General features: G+C 33.5%; 5 protein-coding genes across 13 annotated transcripts in view; 3 read left to right on the top strand and 2 right to left on the bottom strand.

Annotated features, from left to right (window-relative positions):
• LOC126876414 (omega-amidase NIT2-A-like) overlaps positions 1–25,735 on the top strand; it is a 65,682-nt gene that overhangs the window by 7,223 nt on the left and 32,724 nt on the right. The gene's annotated exons all lie outside the window — the stretch shown is intronic.
• On the top strand, positions 3,145–8,600 carry LOC126876412 (katanin p60 ATPase-containing subunit A-like 2). Of its 9 annotated transcripts, none has more exons than XM_050639257.1 (7): positions 3,145–4,941; positions 5,366–5,555; positions 5,645–5,933; positions 6,077–6,278; positions 6,337–6,467; positions 6,663–6,862; positions 7,013–8,600. In XM_050639257.1, exons 1-7 carry the CDS (start codon positions 4,938–4,940, stop codon positions 7,371–7,373), a joined length of 1,377 nt encoding a protein of 458 aa, XP_050495214.1. In that variant the 5' UTR covers positions 3,145–4,937; the 3' UTR covers positions 7,374–8,600. The 9 variants fall into 9 exon arrangements, with proteins under 9 accessions (XP_050495214.1, XP_050495213.1, XP_050495222.1 ...); XM_050639256.1 differs by having other exon boundaries at positions 4,149–4,941; positions 5,015–5,555; XM_050639265.1 differs by having other exon boundaries at positions 4,149–5,071.
• On the bottom strand, positions 8,530–9,810 carry LOC126876416 (survival motor neuron protein-like; the record flags this gene model as incomplete). Its single annotated transcript, XM_050639271.1, has 4 exons — positions 8,530–8,706; positions 8,775–8,854; positions 8,975–9,272; positions 9,660–9,810. Coding segments are annotated over 4 exons (588 nt in total), but the record flags the coding sequence as incomplete, so codon positions are not given.
• LOC126876415 (adrenodoxin-like protein 2, mitochondrial) lies at positions 15,983–18,022 on the top strand. The gene is made up of 3 exons (XM_050639269.1): positions 15,983–16,501; positions 16,917–17,029; positions 17,690–18,022. The coding sequence occupies exons 1-3, from the start codon at positions 16,353–16,355 to the stop codon at positions 17,698–17,700; spliced, it is 273 nt and encodes a 90-aa protein (XP_050495226.1). The 5' UTR covers positions 15,983–16,352; the 3' UTR covers positions 17,701–18,022.
• Positions 20,799–22,045, bottom strand: LOC126876409 (protein odd-skipped-like). Its single transcript, XM_050639253.1, has 2 exons — positions 21,477–22,045; positions 20,799–21,335 (listed from the first exon to the last, which is right to left on the bottom strand). The coding sequence occupies exons 1-2, from the start codon at positions 21,516–21,518 to the stop codon at positions 20,799–20,801; spliced, it is 579 nt and encodes a 192-aa protein (XP_050495210.1). The 5' UTR covers positions 21,519–22,045.

Genomic DNA, 25,735 nt, shown 5'->3' with positions numbered 1-25,735 from the left:
TAATTAAAGAAACCAACCATTGTGTTGATTTTTACATTTTGAAAAATTGTTATCCACTTTTGCTTTGTTTAAAAATTGAAAAAAAATACTTTTATTGTAAGTCACGAGTATCTCTTTTATTTATTTAAACTTTAGATCAAATATTACAATTTATAAATATATCATTTATTTAGATATACTTGTAATATCTGTTTTATAAGTTTGTACAACCATTTATCTATTTATCTATTTTATTTGCACATAATCTTTATAGACTGATTTTGTAAAGAATAAAAAATTGTGATTCTATTTAAAAACGATCGTGTCAGACTCAAGTGATAAGCGATATATATTTCAGCGATATATATATATTCAGATTTCACTATCACATAAACGGTGCTATTGGAAACGTTTCACAATAGACGTCTTATAAGCGCCTGCGATGTCCGTCATATGTAAAGCTATACCACTGAATCACGGCCGCCATTTAGTGATTAAGGTCGATCACTTAGAGTTGTTAATCCGACATAATGGCGAGCAATACATCGAAGACATTATTGAAAACACAGTTACAGTTTAATTTCATTGAGCTTATTTGCAAATAAATGTGTACAATATATTTTAGAGGTTTTAAATATTATTGCTGACTAAACTTCGCATCTACGCATCATCTTTCTTTAACTTTTTTTGCATTTTCTTATCGACGCATGAAGACGAAATGCGTAAATTTTATTATTTATTTAAACATTACTATATTGTGCTCAAAGTAGCGGAATATCGTTCTATTATCAATATATGAAGAACTAAAAGAATTAAAAAAGAATTAAAAAAATATGTAGTTCAATCAATACTTCGTGTATTTTTCTATCTCCACAAGACAATATCCGGACCAGTTACGCTTACAGTATCAACAAAGATTTGTCCAGCCATACGGAATAAGTCGTACTCAGTAGTTTAAAAGTATTAACCGCACAAACTCCAGAAACACTTTTGAAGTAACTTTCGAACCAATAAATCCCCGAACTAAGAACTGTCATATTTCGTCTCTATTTATCGAATATTGTGAGAAAATGCAAAAAAAAAAGAAGTTAAATAGAAAAAGTACTTGGAAACTTAAAAGAAAAAATCTCGAAAAATCTCTTAATACTTTTTACTGTCGTCTTGAGACGCACCATATGTTAAGCTTCTTCGTAGTTACAACTTTTACCGCAGATGTAACGAACTGACAAATGCTTCGAATGGCGCGCGCGCGTCAACGCCTACACTTAAATTTTAAATAAATGTTTTTAAATAAATGTTTAAAATAATACATTAAATGTATTAACTTTCTTGCGCAATTTCATTTAATTTCTTACGATATGGAGGGTTTAATTACGTTTAAGATATCTATTTGAATCTTTTAAATTCGAAGTTTTTTAAAAAATTACCTTAAACTTTATAAAATTAAATCGTTTTTCCACTTTGTTGTATCATAAAATAGTTACTTAAATTCAAACCTTACCGTCGTCTTGAAATATTCTATATTTTCCTCGTCTTAAAAAATTTCCCTACAGAAAGAATAAAGAAGAATAAAATCCCATACGTTAAATTTCGCGTGATTGATGGAATACATAACGATAACGAGAACTAACTAGCGACAACAAGCAACCATTAGCAAGGACAACTGGCGACTATAACCGTCGTCTCTACGATGTATGGCGACTAAGGAGAACAGCCAGCAACTACGGATGACATGTAACAACCAACTGCCCCACTTCTAAAAGGCAACTAACTTGCAAACCCTTTGATGGTTTCTGTAGCGTGATATACCCCTTGAACGTGGTTAAAGAATGTGGTCGCCGCTGGACGGCGGTTTGACAGCAAAGCGATCTCGCCAATTCAAAGCTTGACATTACAAACTACCGAGAATCATTAGGCTCGTTATCGAGCATCTAGCTTTCAGAAGGTGCTTTATCATATGATATGACTTCACGATATTTTTATAGCAAGAAGAATGGCCAACCTCTAACAAAACAAATTTTTACTAAGTGCTGCATGTGAGCTGCAGGCCGGCCTACTAGGGAAATTTGACGAATGAATAAACTAAAATATATACGAATATATTCGTTATATCATAAAATGCTCGCATTATGTTCTCTAACACCATAGAGGAAACTAAATTTATATATTAAAAAATTGGAATACCCTCGTACTTCGCAGTCCATGTGTCCGAGCGATGAATTCCCTCCAAACAAGGAAAAACCAAAGGGAGGTCTTCTTCGAAGGACGTGAGAGGGTAAGGGGAGCAATGGGAACGATGATCACGCGATATACTGGCGGTGTACGTATAGAACGGCTGTTGCGAGAGAGTTCGCAAGAAACAAGAAGAAAAAAGGAATCGTAGGCCGACGCGACTATACGCTGTCGACGGACAAACAGCGACTGAGCCTAACTGAAACGAACTCTGTCGCAGTATGAGCACAGGCTACGTTCGCGGGTCGATCGAACACGTTCTGCGCCTTTCCTCGGCACCAGCGTCAAAACCACCCTCGACGAGCGCAACGCACTGGTGCACCTGTAATATTAACCACTGGTCTTTCCTTTTTCGCGCGATATTATATCAGCACCTATGATACCATTTCAAAGACCGCAATCAAAACATTAAATACCGCATTAAAGCCATACAATAATTCGCAATATTCATTCGTAAACGTTATTGTATATGTGCTTAATTAATCGTTATTATGTTTCGAATGATTTACTACCTCATATTCCATAAGCAGATATATGGTTCATTTTCATCTCAAGTACGATATAATTTGTAACAAATATTTATAATTCACAATGTAAAATATTTATAATTCATTGGAAATATTATTCTATCACGGTATAGTGGTCAAATTTCACATAAATCACAAACATATGGTAGTCAGAAGCTATACTCACGACATGACAAATCATGATGATGTCATGAAAAATGGCGTCCGTCCATATATATTCAAACGCAACGAACAAGTTCGAACTTTTCGAGAATAAACGATTTGTTCGATAACATCTGTCGCGAGCTTCTCTTCCTTTAACGATAACAATTGACAACTAAAGCTCGAGAGGCTCGTAAGGATGAACAGCGACGAGTATCTAGAAGCTATGTACTCACCTGGACAAGGAGACTCCAACACCAAGGACGTTGGAAGTTTCAAGAAGCGAAGATGGAAACTGAAGTAGCACGTCAGGTCAACTCTGGCAAAAACTGCTAAAGAAAGAAAAATCCAACTAATTTGTTTCCAACAATAAAATGAAATTAATTTGTTTCACAAATTATTAACTGGATATTATTCAAAAATTATTCAAAATTCGCTTGATTGATTCACGGCCCGAGACACTTGGGTCATGCCATTTTGGTAATGGACGAAAATGGCAGAAGGAAGAACGACCGTTTTTTTTCATATTTCTCTTTCCCCGGGAAACGAAAGAATGCCCGAGCACCTTGTTTCATTTCTTCTCGACATCAATTTCAATCTTTTTAAACGAAATATAATCTGAACGATGAAAAGTTCATTCAAATAATGCTCCGCGCCAGACACTCACGAAAATTAAGAAGAAACACGGAAAATTCGCGAATAAAACGGATTTCTTTGTCCCAGTGAGATAATAAATCTCGTACACGTATTGGTTTTTAAAATCAATATATCCACCAATGTGCACTCGTTTAACAAGGGTGATGGAACGTGCCAAAAATCTCTCAAGAGAGTCTTGGCAACGGAAGAGTCGAAAATGTCACAATTATGAATGAAAAATTCGAATAGTTGCTGATTTTACAGTCGAAACCGATAAAGAACTCCAGATATTCCCCCAATTATTTTACAATAAATTCGCGAAAATGATCGATTGCTGACGTCATTGTATTCTAGAAAGATTGTAAAACGATAAGAATTTATTGAAAAAACTTATATTCGATGATAACACTTCTAATAAGAGTACTAAGAGGAGCGATTCTGTACTCACCTTCCTGCCTCGAAGTACCGAACGCAATTAACCGTCCGCCCAGGATGGAACCGTTCGGAACTTTTGTAAGTCACTGCACGGCCGCTGCTTATGGTGGAAATGTAATAGATATAAGTACAGAGCGCGTGAGCGAACTAAAAACGCGATAGAGAAGTAGAGAGAGGATGTTCCGTCCTTGTATAATGACGCGCACTTGTACAGGAAATATGTAACAGCGGTATACGAGCAGCGTCAGTGTCCACTAGTGTGCATGCCTGATTAAACAAGGACAGGAAGTATCTATACATGGTGTTCTCTTTCTATTTCCATGTTGCATCCATCTTACTATACAGTACACACACTCAGCTATTCTATCATTATATTTGTGCGTTGCTTATGTGTGAACCAAACATTTCCATGACAACAAATCGTTTGTCTCTTGTTTGATGCTCGGTTTTCAACAGAGTTGAAAGAATTTTTTAAGAGAAACGCAATGGACGGGTTGTTTTTAAAGTAATAAACGGAAATTCTCGTATCCATTGAGAAACGATAGGCGATTTGAAAGTGTCACTATGAACGGTGATTTATCGATGCAAGGTAGTATGAATAAGATATTTTATAATCTGCGAAAAAAGGTAAGGAATATTCTAGATTTTAGATTTTAGAATTTCCACGTCACAGACGAGTGTGTTTTGTTATTTGATTTGTAATATTGCTGCAGTTCTCTTAATAGCTGTTCGTTTCATGCGATACTCGCACATAGTATCTATGACTTTTGCTTCTAACAATTTTTATAATTAGGCTGTATCAAATATTTTTAACGTTCGTGTTTCATGAAAAATCATGTGTAACTCGTTGAATTCGCAAATGTAACAAAAAATTACATGAAAAACCTTATATTATTGTAATGAAAAAATAATTATATTAGGAGGAGAGTCGTATTTCGGAACGTCATCGGAACATATTACACCTTGTATGTGATTATTTGGAACACAATGGGTGAGTATATTATAATTAAAATATATTCCTAGTTCCAATTCTTTTGAATAGTGTCAGTGACCAATCGAAATAGAAATCAGTGGACATCATGGAGAGAGAAGGCGAAACCAAATTTGAAAATTCGACATCGGTAATTCAGTAGTTAAGAATAACTCAATCGATTATGTAGATTAACTAGTTATAAACAAATATATGAAGTATAAATTCAAATTATTCTTATCCATCTAAAAATTGGAAATTAAAAAGCAGAAGACAAGAAATTATCTTCGAGGATTTATATAGTAAATACATTCTTTTGCCTGTCTTACCTAGAGATAAAATAGTTGTTTGATGGTTATCTTATAGTGTTCAGTCATTGCGAAAAATATTTTTAATTAGTTAAAAACTATAATTAATTAAAAACTACATTTTTTTATGTATATAGACGTTAGCGATGTATTATTCCGGGAAGCTCGTCTATCTCCCGAACATCGGGTTTGCGACAACATCGATTTGGAAATTATCGTTGCAGAGTATGAAAATTATTACAAGATGAAATTTCAAAAATATCCCATATTGTGTAAGAAAATAACTGGAAGGGAAATGACGAGGGAAGTGACAAATGCAAGCAAAACGTAAGAATTTAAATTATTTAACGATATTAAACGGTATTCAACGTATTCAACGTATCGTATTCAACGTATCGTATTACAATATGATCCAGTGTTTGTAGAAGTATTGAGACAAAAGCCAAATCTGTTAGTAAACAAGCGAGAAGTGAGCCTGTGAAAGAGACGAATCTACAGCAGAAGATAACTGATGACAATACGAATCATATTAATCTCGCAATGACAGTGACGTCAATATTCCCCAATGAGAATGATGGACGTTCATCAGAAGAGCTATTTAACGTCCCAATGGAACAATCCATGCAATCGAAGATATTGAAATGCGTTGAAAAGCTTTATTCAGATAATCCGGAATTACGAAAGATTGCTGAGGACATCTCATGCGTAAGTTATTTTCGATTAATATACGTATCGTAAAGCTTTTAAACGATAAAATTCCCGTCGATAAACCGTCCAACGTATATCGACGATGACGTGATTTCAGTAACGCTTCAAATATCAAATTACGTAACACTTACTTAATATAGAGAAGACGCCATTTTATCTTTGTATCGTCACAGGAGATCATAGTAAACAAATTAAATGTACATTGGGATGACGTTATAGGCCTAGAGGAATGTAAAACCGCTGTTAAGGAGGCCGTTGTGTATCCCCTTAAGTATCCTATCTTTTTTGATGGCCCGTTTTCCCCCTGGAAAGGTATTTTGCTGTACGGCCCACCTGGTACAGGTAAGATACTCGTATTCTTTTCATTTCTGTACGTGTTTACAAGAAATATACAAAACAGGGAAAACGAAGTTAGCGAAGGCAGTCGCGACAGAATGCCATTGCACCTTTTTTAACATAACTGCCAGCTCATTGGTCAGCAAATGGAGAGGCGATTCCGAGAAGTATATACGTGTAAGTTGCTTTGTCTATGTAAGTTTCTTTGTTCCTTTGTCTATGAAGGAGAGATTCTAGGTATAAAAAGATTTGATTTTATTTTTCGTCATTTATATATAAATAGAATAGTTGTTTGGAAAACGAAATGATATCATATTCGTGATGAGGCAATGAATTTAAGGAATTTCGAATATAATATTTAATGAATAATACATTTGTTAAACTGAACAGGTTTTATTTGAACTTGCCTATAGTCATTCGCCTACAATTATTTTTATCGACGAGATTGGCTGGATCGCCACAAATAAAGGAGACTGTATATTGTCTGAACCTGCAAAGAGATTCAGATCAGAACTTCTTTCTAGATTGGATGGATTAGTGTCTAATGAGAATTCTAATGTAGTTCTTCTGGCTACAACTAATTCCCCTTGGTACGTATATCACGTTATTTCAATGTTTTCTAAGTAGAAAATATCGTAATATTTCTCCAAATTCCAAATATGTTATTGTGTTGTTTGAAGTATTCCTTCATTATTATTAGTATAATAGAACGATAATATTTATTGTAAATATGTTATTAGGGGCATTGATGCAGCTTTACTCAGGCGTCTCGAAAAGCAAATATACGTATCATTACCCAATGAAGTTGCTCGACTTGGTATATTCAAATTATACCTTAGCAACCACTTATTAGAAAATACAGATATTGTAAACCACATAGTAAAATGTACTGAAAGATATTCTTGTGCAGATATAAAATTGCTTTGTAAGCAAGCGTGGCTACTAGAAATAAGCCCGATATGGAGGAGACTTGAAAAGAAAGAAACACCTGTTACCACTTTGAAATATGAATTAAAAAGTTATGAAATATTAGCAAAATTGTTAAAAAAAATGTCACCTACAGTTATGCAAATAGATAAATATGATACGTGGAACAAATAAATACGCAATCGTAAGGACAGATATTGAAAAATATAAATAAATGGATTATCGTTCGAGAAATCATTCGTATGTGTGTGCATGTGTGTGCGCGCGCGCGCTATAGGCTAAGTTTAAAATGTTCGGTTGTATTATATCCTTGTATTATATATGTCGGAGATGAAAGGAAAACCGGAGCCTTCCCTTTGCAATTTTGAGGAAGCCTTCTAATGCTTTAGCCTAGATTTTATCATAACTGTAATTAAGCAATTGTCATTTGTAATTGTTTGATATTTGTGAAAGCGAAAGTGGGTTCGAGGTGACAACTGGTCGCCGAACGTAGCCACGGTCACGGGATAAACGTTTTGCCTGACGAAGGTGTGGATCGGTTGTATTGTTCTCCCTAGAAATCACATAGAATTGTACTTTAGAGATGTCGATATAATGGGACACACGTTGTATTAGGAATCAATCTCCAGACAGAAACTGCCTAGTAACGGCGTTTGAATCTTTCTCGATGTTTCCAAAGAGTATACAACAAACTTTTGACAGAAATTGCCTAGCAACAACGATTGGAACCTTCTCGATGTTTCCAGCGAGCATATAACAAACAAATGCAATCGTATAGCGAAAAAGATTTTCATCAGATATTCATTCGTGTGATCACCTTGGAAAGTGATACATCGAGCAATTTACCGAGTGTCTCAGCAATTGTAGTTTGTGTTTAAAATTATTCTACACATAGTAAAGAGTTATCCTGTTGACCGTGGATTCGTTTGAACCCCGGAACATTGTTAATAGCGTTAATTAAATTCATTATTCGTGAAACTTATCAATCGTTAATCTCATTATACGTTAAATTCATTATTCGTAAGACATATTATTCGTTCCTCTTATTGTTCGTTAAACTTATTAATCTTTAATCTAATTATTAGTTAAACTTATCGTTTGTTAATCTTATTATTTATTAAACTCATTATTCATAATATTTTGTAAAACCTTGTTTATTCGCGTAAATATATTCTCTGTTTCGTAAAACAATGGCTAATTCAAACGAAGGATCATTACGCGCCTTAAATCCTAATGATAACCCGACATATATATGTGAGTGTATTTTATCAAAAATATGTTTTTTATGTTTTCTTATCTTAGTAATTATTTTTAAAAAAGTCTTAAAGTCTTATATGAAAATAAAGCTGTTCTTTATTTCAAATAATTGAAGTAAATAAATACAATGAGTTTTATATTTTATTATATCTTATATTATTGTTATATTGTTATTGAAAAAATTGATATAATCAACAGTTCTTCCTGTTCTCTTGATTGTTTCTTGCTTGTTTCAAACCATGGTAATAACCTACAAAAGAAATAACATAGTCCATTGAAAATTTAATATACAATAAAATACTTATATGAAATAATTACCTGTGTAATATACCATGCAACCACTAATATACCATGACATCAACATACTTGAAAGTGCGTCTGTATCATTATCTGGTAATCTAGTACATTTTATTAAAATTTCGTATTTTTTTTCCAAATAAAATGTTAAACTTATTCCAAATTACTTATTAATATTAGAAGTATTCAGCATTCCATTAGAATTTTTAAATTGTACTTACTTGGCCATTAATTGTGGTGGTAAAGGAGGTGCAGGTGGCATTATATCAGTCATCGAATTGAAAGATGGTCCCGGTATGAAGTGATGTTTATACGCATTTGCTTCTTCAGAGTCACAATCCATTTTTTCTACATTATATTTTTTCGAATTTACATTTGTAGAAAAATTAGTCTCACAAGTCTCATCGTTCTCTTCATTGAATTTCTCTTCCAAAGCTTTCTTTTGTTGTGCTATTTGACTTTGCAAACCTTCTGATTCTAAAAGAGAACTCAATTCGACTTTCTGTGTATTACCATAGCCTAAACACAGAGTAAAAGAAATTTTTGTCATTTAATAGAATGACTGAGTGCCATTCGGTTACTGTCCTTACAGGCAATGTATTAGAATTTCCCGTGCATAAATGTATATGTATAAATGTTTGCCTTGATATATGTAGTAATAATCACTCGTCTAATGAGGAGAATTATATTCCAAGCAGCTAATAATGAACAATAAGTAACATGCATGTTTATGGTTCATGACCCTATATCCCACGGGTCTCCCCATAGACATTGACAGGTACTCCTGCCCAGTTAAGGACCTGCTGAATGACACTGTGATAGACTATGCGAAAGCCTTTACTTCATATATATATGTATTTTTAGTACATTTCTTAATTGACATAACCATCATGCTAAAGGTATTACCTACAAATTTTACAACACACGTGCTGTTGAGGTTATTCGGTGTGTAAACAGAGAAAACACGTGGATAAATTGTAAGGTAGAAAATATATTTAAATAGAAGTGTAATAAGTAAAAATACAATTTGAGCTGGTCCAGATCCGCACGCTAGCTGTGTTACCTAATAACTGAAAAACCCCGAAGCCAACGTCGCCTGTCTACTGTTTATGGCCTGACTTCGTCGCAGTCTTTTGTCTACACGCTGTCGATGGCTTCAGTGCTTGAGAAAACTAAAAAAGACCAGATGTAGAGTTTTCTTAGAAGTGAACTTCAACACCCTCCCTAAAACTCTACATCCCTACAAACAATTATCTCAAATTTACAAATTATCTCTTAATATTTTCTAACTCTTGTCGTAAATATCTGAAAATTAATTTGTCAATGCCTTCTCAAGTACATTTGCCAGCCGCCTTTCTCTTTTCCATACAAATTAATTTATTACACAAAAAAAAAAAAAAAAAAAAACTAGAAGACTAAACAGATCATGTAGAGTTTTTCCTCTTTTTGTTTGAGAAGTAATAATCACTTCGACACCCTCCCTAAAAACTCTACATGTTTACAAACAATTACATCTTAATATCTTTTTTACTTTTCAAACCTAACTTTTTCCTTAAATATTCAAATCTCGGTTTTGGCAATGCCTTTGTACATATATCCGCCAATTGCTCTTCGCTTGTTACATACGTTATATCAATTTCGCCTCTATTGTATAAATCTCGCAAGAAATGATATCTTACGTCAATATGCTTACTTCTTTGATGGAATTCTGGATTCTTAATTAATTTCACGGCACTAGTATTGTCTACACATAGCATATACTTAAGGATCTCTAATTTACATTCAAGAAATATTTTCTTTAGCCACATAATTTCTTTCGCTCCTGAGGCTGCACTGACATATTCAGCTTCGGTCGTAGATAAAGCTATACATTGTTGTCGCTTACATTGCCATGTGATGGCCGCATTCGCATACTTACATACAACGCCTGATGTCGACTTTTTTGTTTCTTTGTCGCCTGCATAGTCAGCGTCGCTAAAGGTTTCGAGACTGCCTGCTTTTGTATATAAGAGTCCCATGTCTGCGGTCCCTTTTATGTAGCGCAAAATTCGTTTGACTAATTTCCATTGATACTGGTTTGGATTCTCTAAGTGTCTCGCCGCTATATTTATTGCAAAACTAATATCTGGCCTACTTACGGTTTGTAAAAACATTAAGTTCCCTACGGCTTCTCTGTATGGTGCGTTACAATCATTATCGCCTATGTTACTTTCGTTCCAATTAGTCTCGATAGGTGTAGAAACACTGTTTGCCTCATTCATATTAAATTTTTCCAATATGTTTTCGATATACCTACTCTGATGAATGAATATTGAACCATCTTCTAATCTATTAATTTCAAGTCCAAGAAAACTCTTTACTTCTTTCGAACTCGTAATTTTGAATTCTTTATTTAAATCATCGAAGAATTTATCAATTAAAGATTCGTCTGAAGCTGCTACCAGTCCATCGTCTACGTATATGGTCATCAACATTAATTTGTCGTCTTCTGTATAAATATAAAAACAAGGATCTGCGTTACTCTGATAAAATTTTAAGTTCGAGATAAATTTTGTGAAACGTTCCGTCCAACATCTTGGAGACTGCTTTAAGCCATATAGGCTTTTTAGCAATTTACAAACCCGATTTGTACCATCATCATAACCTTTAGGTTGTTTCATATAAATATCTTCTTTCAGACTTCCATATAAGAATGCGGTTTTAATGTCGAACTGTCCGAGGTGTAAATTATTTTTGGCTGCAATACTGAGCATTAATCTAATTGTGTCAAACCGAGCAACGGGACTATATGTTTCATTATAATCTATGCCTTCTTTCTGTGAACACCCTCTTATTACAAGTCGCGCTTTGTATCGTTCCGAGTTGTCCGGATTTAGCTTTATCGTTAAAACCCACCTATTGCTAAGTACCTTCTGATCTTTAGGTTTTTCTACAAGTATCCACGTCTTATTTTCATGGTGCGATTTCATTTCATCATTCATAGCTGTTTCCCATAACTCTTTCTTTTCGGATCTCATCGCTTCGTTAAAATCCACCGGTAATTTTTCCGCCACGTACGTTACTGGGTTACCATAAAAATCGGTTCGTTTGATCTTATCTCTATCTCTCAATTGTCTCATATTGTCGCTAGTTCCATGAGGTTGTTTTTCATGTTCACTCTCTGCACTTTCATACGTACATGCTCTATCGCTCTGCGCACTCACATCTTCGCGCTCGACAATTTTCGGTAAACTTAATTTTACGAATTTCGCATTTTCTAGTTCAGGCTTAAATATTACGTCACGGCTTAATATTACATTTTTTACTGTTGGCACGTACACTCGATACCCTCGTCCGTCATCTAAATAGCCTACCAAATATCCTTTGTTAGCCTTTTTGTCAAGTTTTGTCCTTTTCTCCGCAGGTATGTGAGCAAAGCACTCAGTACCGAAAACCCTAAACTTTTCTAAATTCGGCGGTTTCCCGTACCACAGTTCATATGGTGTTTTCTTATCTTGTCTTGTCGGCCCCGTCTTATTTATGACATGTACTGCTGTGTTCATGGCTTCGGCCCATAAGAACAGCGGTAGATTTGGTTTCGAATATAGCATCGACCGACCTGCCTCTACTATTGTTCTATTTTCCCTTTCTGCGACACCATTCTGTTCAGGAGTGTATGGGACGTTAATCGTGTGCCTAATTCCCTGACTTCTTAAAAATTCTTTGACTTCTTTATTTTGGAATTCTTTCCCTCCATCACTATGAATTTCTTTAATTTTATCCTTAAATTGATTTTCAACTTCTAGGCAAAAGGTTTTTAGTTTTTCAATTACTTCTGACTTACGTCGTAAGAAGTAAATCTTTGTGAATTTCGAAAAATCATCTTTAAATGTCAGAAAATGCAGTTTCTTGCCTAATGACTCGACTTCCATAGGTCCACATACATCCATATAAATAATTTCGCGAGGTTTAGTCGCCCGATTGATTTTCTCGTGAAAACTCGATCTATGCTGTTTCCCGTACTCGCAACCTTCACAGAAAAAGTTATTATCCTCTACAACTTTCATATTTGAATTCTTTAAGAATTCTTTAACATGTCTGATGTTCTGATGACATAGCCGTTCGTGCCATAACTGCAATGTGTCCGCGTTTGACTCCGCTCTATTGCTAAAATTACAAACTGACGGTATGATAACTCGCATATCTACTTTATACAAATTTCCGATAACAGAACCTCTTGCTATTATTTTCTGATTTTGTAAAAATATGCAATTGGTCCCTTCCTTTGAAATACAAAAATCTATGCCCCTTCTTGCGACAGATCTAATCGAAAACAGATTTCTTTTCATACCTGGTACGTATAGAACATCGTTCATTGTACATGTTACCCATTTGCCGTCCACAAAAGTCTCTACTCTGATTTTTCCTTTGCCGCACGCATCCATGAACGGACCATCGCCGATCTCTATCTTCACCGTGTTATCGAATTCTTCGAAAACGCTGAACCATTCCCGTCGTCCTGTCATGTGATCCGTAGCTCCTGAGTCGATTATCCAAACATCAGCGTTTGCCGTTTGTATCGCTGAGGTACTTCCTAATAGACCAATTCCGCTGTGATCCCGATTTTGGTTTCTAGGTTCCTGGTTGTCTCTATTGTTGCTTCTTTTGTTATTTTTAAAACAGTTTTTGCTGGTGTGGCCTTTCCTTTTGCATATAAAGCATCTAAAGCAATCCTTCTTTAGATGGCCAACTTTTTCACAGTTAAAGCAACTTGGTCCTTGTTTCTCGTATTCACGTTTACTTGACTGCTTCTGCTGTTCCCTTTTATAATTATTACCTTTTGTTACCAGTGCCACCGATGTTTCCTGGTCGTCTTTCTTCCATCTAATTTCTTCCGTCATCAGCCTGGTACTAAGCCTGTCTAAGGTCTTCTTTTCTTCTTCCACGGAATCCCACGCACTGTGAAAATGATCGAATTTGTTTGGTAACACCGATAAAATGCGTGTTATCAGCATTTTCTCGCCAATTTCACTCCCAAGGACTTTCATCTTCGCCGCTATGAGTTCCAACTTTGATAGGTTGTAAGAGACATTTTCAGATTCTTCCCATTTAAAATCGAAGAACTGCTTCTGGACCATATTTAAATTCTCATCCGACTTCATGTCATATACTGTATTCAGCTTTTTCCACATTTCATGTGCCGTCGTGCAACATAAAAGAAGATCCAACGGTTTCTTTCCTACTGAGGTCACGATTAATTTTCTCGCTAATCGATCTGCTTTCAAAAATCTTCCACGAGCGATTTCTTTCTCCGCGCTGTTACCTGGATGACAGAAATTCCCTTCACACACGTTGATCAGGTCGTCATCTTCCTCCAAAAGTGTACGCATAACAAAACGCCACTGGAGCCAATTTCCTTCGCCGCCTAATATCTCGACCTTCGCACTTGCTGATTCCATTTTAGCACTATCCCTTATTTTACTAAGCACAACACTTTAACAATTTATTCATTTCACGTTGCTACCTTGCAATTTACAGCCCTGGGCCCATAACCTGTTGAGGTTATTCGGTGTGTAAACAGAGAAAACACGTGGATAAATTGTAAGGTAGAAAATATATTTAAATAGAAGTGTAATAAGTAAAAATACAATTTGAGCTGGTCCAGATCCGCACGCTAGCTGTGTTACCTAATAACTGAAAAACCCCGAAGCCAACGTCGCCTGTCTACTGTTTATGGCCTGACTTCGTCGCAGTCTTTTGTCTACACGCTGTCGATGGCTTCAGTGCTTGAGAAAACTAAAAAAGACCAGATGTAGAGTTTTCTTAGAAGTGGTAACCACTTCAACACGTGCCATTGTTTTCGTAAATTTTTGATATTATAGCTTCATAAGTTTCTCCATCCTCTGAGTATATTGCACGAGAAGGTGCTCCTATGATCCATTTCTATAGAGAGAAGATGTGTATACAAATAAATATAAGTAAATAGCAAAATAAAATAATTTGCTTCTTAATCAATATATTTAATAATATTCTGTATCAAATTTGTAATATTCTATCAAAATCACAACCTTGTGTAATTTACTTGCGTGTTTAGGCTGCTTAAGATTTTGTAGGTTTTCTTTCGGTTGAGAATTTCCAACATCCATTCCCATTCGCTTGATAACTTCTTCTTTTGCTAAATATATTGCTTTATCATATGCTTCTATTAATGCACTATCATCCCAAACATTATCATTGGCTGAGTCTGTATCTTTTTGAGATAGCAAATTATACGTTATTAATATTGATACAAGTATTTTATTATCAAACTATTGCAAATTATCATATATGTCATTTTTCAAAAATTGACTAAAAGGTAGTGGATACTGTTAATTACTATTATGCTAAGATCTTGTACTAAAATAATGTTAAAACCATTACGTTTCCATTACCATACATACGTTTCCATTTCCTCGTATAAAAAGAACATTCATATCATCTGCCATTTTAAAATAACATCATTTAAATATTGAATTTGCTTCTGAAATATTAATTTGTCTCATTTCTTTAACTCTAACACATTGTAAACAATGATGACATTATACCAACTATAATACTAAAAATCTATTCCCCATTCATTCGAAAGATTATTTTTTGAAGCAAGGTTAACATTGAATGTTCCCAAACTTCAATAACTGTACTTTACTTTCTTTACAATATCTAACAATATATTAGAATACTATAAAAAAATATTGTATGCACAAGAAACTGTTTATAGCGAAATAGCAAAAGAATTAATCACATATTATAACTAAAACGAGATTGTTAAGTAGATTATATTATACTGCATATGCGTTAGTGTTTCAGCTGGTAAATATAGTTTTTATATCTGAAGATAAATAAGATTTAATTCTATAAAATTGCATAATGAATTATACATCTATCTATTACTATTCGTATTTCCCCTTAGTTGTATGTTGTCAATAGCATCAATCACGAACATATAAATAAATATAGAAGAAACCGTTCGGAAATGGAAAGGGAAAAATGAACATGGAAGACAAGAAAGTTTTCTTCAGGTTTAGCGTATGCGTGATACGCTTTGAATGTCTCAGATAAAGATAAAGATACTCTGCTCATTTCTATTTGTTCCGCAGAACGAGAAATTTGTTGTCTTTCATATTGGTTTTTACGATTCAATTTTTGGGCAGTTTTCCCTAGCGAGTGTCGGTTCCTGTTTGATATAACCAGACCGTAATTTATACAGATATGTATTATAGATATATATTTGTAAAACTGAAATCAGATGAAATAAATGTTGCCTGAGGTTTTAAACGTTTAATAAAAACAATATTTCATTTGAAAAAAATGTAAGATATGTAAAATTACACATTGATCATTTTGCTGGTCTTGTATCATAAAACGTGTGGCCCGAAGAGCACGTGTCCGGTAGAGATACGTCACTTGTGTTAGGAATCGTTTTATAACCTATCACAGTAAAGGAACGTCCCAGTATAGCAGCCGAAGAATGCAGTGGAAGTTTTTGTACAAAGTACAATTGATCTACAATTGATATTTTCCGCAATACTTATCTGGTGTTCGGTCAGGGTGTCCCATACTCATGATATTTATGACAGTGGAATGGCGTTAGTAAATCAATTACAAAAATTTTCGAGATCAATTCTCGGTATTGCATCAAATTATTCAAAATATACAAGCAACACAACGTTGCCCTTTTTGCAGGCAACAAGAGGAATATCGACCACGCAACCACTTTCAGAAAAACAAGAGTAAGTGATACAAATTTTCTTGTGCTTTCCTTCTTTTTTTAATAGAATTTCAGTACTTGCCTTCCAATATAAAATTGGTGTCAAAATAATAATGCTAATAATAATGTCTAAGAAATTTTTCTCTTTGTAGGAGTATAACATCTAGAAAAATAACATAGTATTAATAGAATAGTATTAATAAGAACAACATTGACAGTGAACAACTAAAAATATAACACTGTTATAAATATATGATATACGAATTTTATTTATGTATTATTAAGACAAGTATATCTTATTTTTAAATTATTTCTATTATCATAAGTGATACATACAATTAAGGTATAATTAAGAGAAGATTAATTGAAGAAACACAAAAAATAAAGAAAATAATTATATTGAAATAATTTTTATCTTTCATAAATATTATTTTCAGAGTAAATATAACGTTTGTTAAAGCAAGTGGAGAGAGAATCAAAGCAAAAGGGAAAGTAGGAGATACTATATTAGACATAGTAGTAAATAATGAAATTGATTTAGGTGGATATGGTATGTTTTAAAGAAGCATAATTTACTTAATTTAAAATAAATAATTTTGAGGTAGAAAATATTTGAAAAGTTTCATTTTTATCAAGTTTAATATTCTTATTATTTTTAACTTTTGATACTTTATTATATAAGTATGTTGTAATCTTAAAATATAATTGATATAGGTGCTTGTGAAGGAACATTAACTTGTTTAATATTTTCGAAAGAAGTTTATGATGCACTTCCTGACAAACCAACAGATGAAGAATTAGACATGTTGGATTTAGCATATGAATTAACAGATACGTTATAATCAGTAATATTAATAATCAGTATCAAATCATTCACATTATTAATTCTATTACCTTTTAATATTTTATAAAGTGAATTTTTCTATTCAAATTTATGTAAAAACAGGTTAGTATTGGGTATTTCGAAATCTGCATCTCAATGTAGAATTTCAAATCGCTATCTCTGAATACTACGAAACTGAAATTATAATAAATTTTCATAGTTTTTTATTTATGACCCTATAATCATTACAAATCTATGTTGGAATTAGCATATTTACAATGTTGATTTTCAAATGGATAAATAGAAATCTTATTGTGTATTAGTATTAATTTGTATAGCAATAAATATATTTATTGACATATTCAGTTATATAATATTTAATTTCAGGTCACGGCTAGGCTGTCAAATAGTAATGTCTAAGGAACTAGATGGAATTGAGGTAAGAGTTCCATCAACAATTAATGATGCAAGAGCATAACTGAAATTATCTATAGGTTTTTGAAAATTTGTATACAATGTTATACATCTCTTGTTAAAAAACCCTTGTTATAATTATTAAAATATTGGTATTAAAAAAATATAATAAAGAATCTTGTGTTTAAATGTGAAGCTTATATATATACATATGTTATAGTATAATTGCAATTTTGATATTTGTACATTGCCATTGTAAAAAGCCTATCCAATTATGAAGAAAATATATCTTTTATTTTTAATATACAGGGTGTCAATTTTAAAACGTTCATCTAAATTATTTTCGTTACTATTAAAGATAAGAAGAAATTACTAAGGAAGACTTAAATGGTTTTAAGATGTGTACTTGGTTATGATAAAAAAGACTCTTGTGGAATAAATTTTGCAACTTCTGAAAGATTAGATAAAAGCTTAGAACCTAAAAAATAATTTGAAATTAATTTCGTTTAGATATACTGTTTGATTTCTTAGCTATGGGCAAGTTTAAAAGATCATCAAACTCATGGTCAACAAAACAACAGAAATGTACATGCAATGCTTTTTCGTTTCACAACAAGTTATCTGACACTATCATCATTTTCCTGGCACATGCAACATTATCGATTCAGTATAGTAATGTTTTGGATTAAAACAAATGTCTCGACATTGGAGCAAAATATTTCAACTTTTAAGGACTAAAATTAAAACTTATGAGTTTGTTTATAATTTTAATAGATTTTATTAATATTGTGTTTACTGGTTTATTAATTACAAGAAAGTTTGTAAAAGACTAAAGTTTTACGTAAAAAGTACAAATATTCTTTCAACAAAATTAGTCAAATCACATCATTATTTATACATATTGTATATAAATAAAATATGCGGATATATTACTTTACCCTAGAATTAAAATTCAATAATATTGAAGAATCTTATTTATTCAGATTTTGTACATTATCGCTTCTAACCTCGGATAATAGAACAACAAATTAAATATTTTTAAACAAAAAAACTTTGTTCCTTTGTTTGATATCCCTTGCTCGCGTTTCTTAACTACTTAGATATAAAATACTTACGTTTTCGAAAATTCATACTTCACAAGCTACTAAACGCTTTATCTGTTCAGAATAATTTATTGTTTTCTTAACTAGGTACATACCAAATACATCTATTAAGTTGGTATTTCTCATAATTACCAGTACATAAAGCTAAAACACTTTTGTACTATGCTTGTTATACATGGATCTAACAAATAATTTAACTTGTGTATTGTCGTTTGTATATTTTGTTACGTGTAAAATATTCTATTTCTACACTACTTACAAGTTCGATAAAGTGTACATTACACATCGTGAAATTTACATATTTTCACTTGGTTACCCTGCCCAATTCGAATATAATTCAGAACGTATGTGCTATATTTATATATTCTGCATTTGTTTTGTATATTATGTACACTGATCTGATCTTTGTAAACGCGAGTTTTACGATATTAATGAGAAATTTGCCAATTTAATGGAAGTTGTTAATTTTTTCTGGCACGTTTCACGTTAGCAGACATGTTTCTTAAGTTACAGTCGAAAAGTGTTTTTATGTAAAAGAATAGGAATGATCAAGTTATTTTAAGATGACAAGATATTTCACGTCTTCTATTTAAATATAGCGTTAAATTTTAATTCCGTCAATTCGTATATACTCATACATCGAATTTCCTTTTCTCATGTCATTTCTTTTCTTTCATTTCACATTTAATTACAAAGATAAAGTGTAAGTACGTTCCTCATAAAATTAATATCAAATGTCGCAAAATATACAAAAGTAAACTAAGAAGAGGGGTACATATTATTACACAAACTGTCGTTCATATTGCATATGTACATATGCAGTATAAAAACAATACTTTTTAGTTTTTAATCTCTTGTTTAAATAATCCTAATATCTAAATTTGTATCGGTCATTGATTCGATATAACTGCGTTTATTGGAAGTAATTAAGCTATAGCCTGCGCACAAGAGAAGAAGGAACAAACACGTATAGTATACACGCTTAAATAACAAAATTAAGTCAGTTTACGTTCAATGTGAACTTGATCAAAGTTCCAGTCTCGAATTATAGAGTTTCTTACTATCAGTTTACAAAATTCGATATTACGATTATGTACCGTATTTGAAAAACATAAAATGCTTTGTTCAATTTTAAATAAAACTAATATTTACCAAAGCGAATACGAAAAAAATGTTATCATCAAACTCAATTTTCAATTATCAAACTTAATCCAGCACAAATACAAATGTTATTCGTGCTTTTTTACTTTTACTACTTTTCAACTCTCTATAGTTCGAGATTTGAGTTCCGCTAACTTTCTTTCTACTGCGCATGCGCAACAGGAAAACTTGAATTACACGTAATAGTAAAAAATTCGAAAATCTTATCCTTTCGTGGCAGCGAAAGTAACCTAGGACTAGAGGTTCCATAACATTAATAATAATAAGGCAATAATATTAATATTAATAATAATGTAATCGAGTACTACTAACAATATTAATAATAATAATAATAGTATGGTAATGGCAAGATACACGCGGGTATAAATTAATCATTCCTTTCGTAATATCTACGACGTCTTCGGGATATTCTTTAGAAATTACTTTATTTCTGGTCAATATTCATTAACGAGCAACTTTTCTCTCTGTTTCTTATCACGATTTTTTTCACTTCATCACAATTGTACCGTTAGAAATTATTCAAAACATTGTTAAAATGTCCATGAAATATATGCAATTGCCGTATTGAATAAGCGAGTAATGAAGTTGCTGTTTCACTGAATAAAAGTGAAATCTCCAATGCGTGTGCTCAAGTAAAGATTGGTACATCAATGCCTATTATTCTTAATCAATATTCATCATTTAACAATTAGGACCGAATTTTTACAAACCAACTCTAAACCACGACCCAATTTACAAATAAAAAGATCGATGTGTAAATTAACTATCAACTATTAATCTCCAATCCTATGTGAAGATATAATGTTCGGACCAAATTTCTAAACTAACGTGGACAATTCATGCGGACTATTGGTGGTTGCTGCGCTACTTAGATCCAATGTGGCAGCCGGAAGACCAGGACTGACGCTGCCGGTTGCTTCCCGTGGCAAATGCTGCGATCTATTTAGCTTATTTCCAGGACTCGGTGGCGATCTATCTGCTGGTGTATCCGGTGGCGTAACCACGTTTCTGTGTCCGCTCACGTTCAGATGATTGTGCGTCGCCGCGATCGGAGCTGGCGATGAGAGCAACAAGAGCGGTGGAGACATTGACACGTGTCGATGATGATGATGGTGATGATAGTGTTGGTACTGTGCAGCTCGGCCGTGCGTTGCGTGGCTGGTATTTAGTTGGTTCGTCACGGGCCCGACTTTCGTTGGGCAGCCAGCATGGTGGATGGTTAACGGGCCACGTAGTTGTTGTTGCTGTTGTAGCTGGTGCTGGTTCTGGTGCTGTTGCAGCTGCTGCTGACGCTGCAGCTGTACCGCCGCTTCGCACTGTTCGCGCGCTAACGCCTTCACGGCATTCGTCTTCTCCTACGAAATAAGAATGATAGGTTAGGTTGTAGTCAGGGGCCATAACAAATTAAAAAAGTTATAATATAAGAATTTACATTTTAGTTGAAATGATTCTAGTTACGAATAAGTATTAAAGATGATTCAAATCTTTTTCGTTACCGATAACCATGGTGAAAACTCTTTTGGATTACTTTCAGCCATTGTCAATCTTATTGTCAATACTACATGCTTGAAGTAGAAGGAGGGGTACAGAGAAAAAGACTTTTTCTCAGCAAATATAATCGTTACTCAATTATTTTGTTCAACAGTTTTACAAATCTCCCAAAAATAAACGAGAATACGAAAATACACTGAATATCGTGTGTATGGTTATTTATAAAATCCCCTTGAAATAGTTGCGATCGCGGATCACATAAACAAACGAACCTGTCATTCTACAGAGTATCTTTTTCGGTGAAATTATGCAAACGTAAATGTAACTTCGGTAGAACTCCTCGAGAACTTGTAAGCTTATATCACTCTGACCCAACCAGTCCACTCTAAAGTGTATAATTTATAAAAGGGGATTATATTAATACGCGGAGGATGTGGTAGGTGGTAAGTTTTGCATATGAATGTTCGTTGATACAACGAATGGTTAAATGGAGGTTTTCATGAATGTGATAAGGACTAGATCGAATGTTTTAACACTTATAACTAGAATGCGTATTTTTATACAAGTTTGTAGTTTTACGAACATAATCAAGGAAATAAAATTTTAATCGAGATTTGTTTTCTTATATACGTATATTTTAGCGCATTTTATGCATTTTGCGCCATTTGCGTACTTTTCAATTTCGCACGAATAAAATAAAGATCAGCAATATAATTATAACGCTTCTTAAAAATGTGAAAAATCCTGGTTTCCTAAAAGCTTGCAATTGATTTCAGAAAAATTTTTATGAACTCTACCAGATAAATTATGGTAACTCTGAAAACAAAATTTCACGATAAAATGATTTCCGAGTAAAATACACATAAAAGATGATTTAGACGTGTTTTAACGTGTTCGTTTTCTTTTTTAATAGCGATATGTTCTTACCCTCTGCCACACGAAGACGTTATGGACCATTGCGCATCCACAAAACACGATGCCAAGGCCTATGAAAACGGACGTAACGATTGCCGGTGTGACACCAATTACCTCTCAGAGAAAAGACATCGACTCCCGACTGTCGGACGCCAACGCCGCGACGCATCTTAGTCCCCATCAGAGATAAGGCCCCAACCCCGACTTTCGGACTCCTTGGAATCCACACCAAACCCCCCAACATCCCCAAGCCAGGGTGTATATAAGCCGAGACTTCACCCAGCCCGGGGAGTTCTCGTTCTAGTTGCTGTTCTTGTACAACACCCCTTTCTCTGTTCAACGTTATTCTACTGTAAGTGCCAAAGTCATAATAAAGTTCGATAAAAGAGAATTAATAGTTGGACTACGACTCAGCTTTCTTTTCTCTCGCAACCCAAGTATCCATTTTACGTGACACCGGCGTCGAATAAAACTGGATGAATGTATACAATATCATACCTGAAAGCATTGTTAGAGGATCATTATAACACGTATGCCATAACAAGCGGGACAAAGAATCAGCGCAAATACATATTCTCAATACATATAATTCTCGAAGCGTAAACTATATACATATGCTTTTCATTGAAATTTTCAATACTAGTCGCAAATTATTTTTCAATTAATTTATTATTTAAGTCTTTATATATCAATTCTCGACGAATAAATTACTTAAATTATAGAGAATCTATCTTCAGACAATAGAGAATTCAATATTTTTGGTCGTTAAGTAATTTACAAATTTCTAAAACGATTACGTTCGAAGTTTTGGACAGTATTTGAAGTTTCTAACATGACATTAAAAAAAAAATAAATAAATTTTATGATATAATTAAAAAAACGTTGTAGTCTATCATAATTTCTATTCCGTCAAATTTATTAAAACGCAGTTTTCTTCTGAACAGAGTCAAAATGTCCGTCTTGAATCGAGTTCAACAGCTTAACGATCGATCGAGCGAATGATAGCTGTGTAAACTAGCATGACACAACGTAAACTTTAGATTAGATCTCGATCCATCCACCAGCCGTATTCATGCATGACATGAATATTCTGTTTCAGCTCTTTATAAATTAATCTGTTAAAACTTCCCTAAAAGACGATCATTTTTATTTTTCTAAGAAAAATAATGACTATTCGGCGTTAAAATTAACTTTATTTCCATTGGATTTCTAAACTGATTTCATACACTCAGAGATAGTTCACAGTATCTTTTAGATTCATGCCTGAATTCAAGAAAAATTAAACGTATAACTTATGTACTAGTATCTTTCAAAAGGTTAAAGTTGACAGAATTGAAGGAATTGGTTCTTACCAGTTAGAAAGACGGGAATGCTAATGAAAAACCCTCCGACAGCACATATCCGGCTGATGGATGATTTTTGCAGGTACTTGTTACTCCTGAAACAGACAAAATTTGAAGTGAAAGTCAGTTTCACGATTCTATGATAATTGAGCGAAATATAAATGTTAAGGAAATTCGAGGATTTGGGAATACAAATTATTGACTATATTTCCCACACAACAGTTATACATCTATATTACTCTCTGAAGAACGTCTTGCACGCACGCTGGTCGCCAACCGACTATCCTAGATTCTTCTAACATCTGGCAACAGTCTTTTGTCCCCACTAAGTCCTTGACGCCCTCTAACCCTTACACACACACTCTCATGTACAGTGTAAATGTATCACTTCCCTAACAATAAAGGAACCAGTTTTTTGTTTAACAGCCAAGAATCTTTCAAAAATTCTACTGTAATTGATACTTCAAATATATTTAGTCAGACAAAGGATAATCATAATCGCAACGTTAATCTTAACTTTAATTCAAGGATCAAACAGTATCATTATACATATAAAAGTAAACATAAAGTCTATCCACATTATTATTATTATTATTATTATTATTATTATTATTATTATTATATGTTATTCTATAATTGATTTTTATTTCTTTATTATAAATATTATTCTATTTTCTATAATGATTCAATTATATATCTTATTTTTTGTCAATCATATTTCACTGAAAAGATCACTTTGAAAATAATCTAATGGTAAAAAATGAAAAATAATCTTTTTCTACCTTGTCTTCATTTTTTACAAACTCTGTCCACCGCCGTAAACCTATTAAATGCATGAAACGACAAAGCAAAGCTGCTTCACATAATTCCCCGCTCACGCAGTGTCAATCAGCTCACGACCGCAAACGATACTGCCAATTTCCAGCGACCACGAACGATTTCACCGTAATTGCCGGTGTGAAATTTACCAATACGTGCTCGAATTGGTCAATAATGGATAGAGCGCTCTTGCACACACTAATCTACCAACAAATAATATTGACTCAATTGAACAACAGCGCCTAGATTAACGGACAAACCGCATGTTCCAAACAGATTTACAATCACGGCAGAAAATACATGCCGTTATAGATGTTTCCTGGTCAAGACTAATTTCCACGCGTTAAGAACATTGTAACCGGAATCTAGCAAGAACTAGCACTTCCTGGAATAATACTATTGTGTCCTCGATTAATCTTTTCCCACTCATTTTCATCTCTAATTTCTCATGAGGCTAAGATTCCTGCATCTTTTATCATAATAATTTATTAATACTATTAATAAATTGAGACAATTTTACACGTCGCATTTTGCGTTATAAGATGACTTGTAATTTGTAAAATTTACCTGTAAAATTCCTTTGTTTGTTTTACCAAAGCAATAGTTGGCATTTCTATACGACAATAAGAATTTGTTAATACTAATAATTTGTAAGGTTATCAGGTTATCATTCTTCTAATGGATAGTATATTATTGAAACTTTTTTAATATTGAAACGCGATATTTTTTTGGAGAAGAAGTGCATAGTAGTAAAGAGTTGAATTCTACGGATGTAAAAAGTGGACATAACATTTTCTGTACATGGAGTCGCCTGGCCTAAACATTTTATGATTTCCGGGCAAAATACAGACGAATCCAGCGCTGATTTTAAAGCAGCTTCATCCAAATAAGCCACAATAAGAAATTCCCACGAAACAGTTGCGTTCATCCCCTTTCGAGGTCGCCGACCTCTTTGAATGCGTTTCAAGAGCGTCGTACCAATGAAACTTCGAGTTCTAAACTAATTTCTCAGCCTTTTGCGTTAAATTTAACCTTCCGCGTTAGTGTATTTCGGACGAGTTCCTATTTTACGCTTTCGTCGACTTCACCAACGTAACATGCAGCATCCGCAAGTAAAACTGTCTCTTAAATTTGATGTGACACCAATACACGACGAGAAGAATCACAATGCCATTTTTATTCCACTT

Source organism: Bombus huntii, unplaced genomic scaffold (assembly GCF_024542735.1).
Source record: "Bombus huntii isolate Logan2020A unplaced genomic scaffold, iyBomHunt1.1 ctg00000074.1, whole genome shotgun sequence".
In the NCBI taxonomy this organism is placed as follows: domain Eukaryota; kingdom Metazoa; phylum Arthropoda; class Insecta; order Hymenoptera; family Apidae; genus Bombus; species Bombus huntii.
This window is presented reverse-complemented; position numbering and strand designations above follow the sequence as displayed.

What these genes read in the sequence shown, in the direction of transcription:
- LOC126876415 (XM_050639269.1), top strand. Translation starts at nt 16,353, where the DNA reads ATGGCGTTAGTAAATCAATTACAAAAATTTTCGAGATCAATTCTCGGT. An exon ending in CCACTTTCAGAAAAACAAGA is followed by an intron (nt 16,502 to 16,916) that starts GTAAGTGATACA and finishes TATTATTTTCAG; the next exon opens with AGTAAATATAACGTTTGTTA.
- LOC126876412 (XM_050639256.1), top strand. Translation starts at nt 5,356, where the DNA reads ATGTATATAGACGTTAGCGATGTATTATTCCGGGAAGCTCGTCTATCT. An exon ending in TTGCTGAGGACATCTCATGC is followed by an intron (nt 5,934 to 6,076) that starts GTAAGTTATTTT and finishes TACTTAATATAG; the next exon opens with AGAAGACGCCATTTTATCTT. An exon ending in GCTACAACTAATTCCCCTTG is followed by an intron (nt 6,863 to 7,012) that starts GTACGTATATCA and finishes ATATGTTATTAG; the next exon opens with GGGCATTGATGCAGCTTTAC.
- LOC126876409 (XM_050639253.1), bottom strand. Translation starts at nt 21,518, where the DNA reads ATGGCTGAAAGTAATCCAAAAGAGTTTTCACCATGGTTATCG. An exon ending in AGTTTTCACCATGGTTATCG is followed by an intron (nt 21,336 to 21,476) that starts GTAACGAAAAAG and finishes CTTATTTCGTAG; the next exon opens with GAGAAGACGAATGCCGTGAA.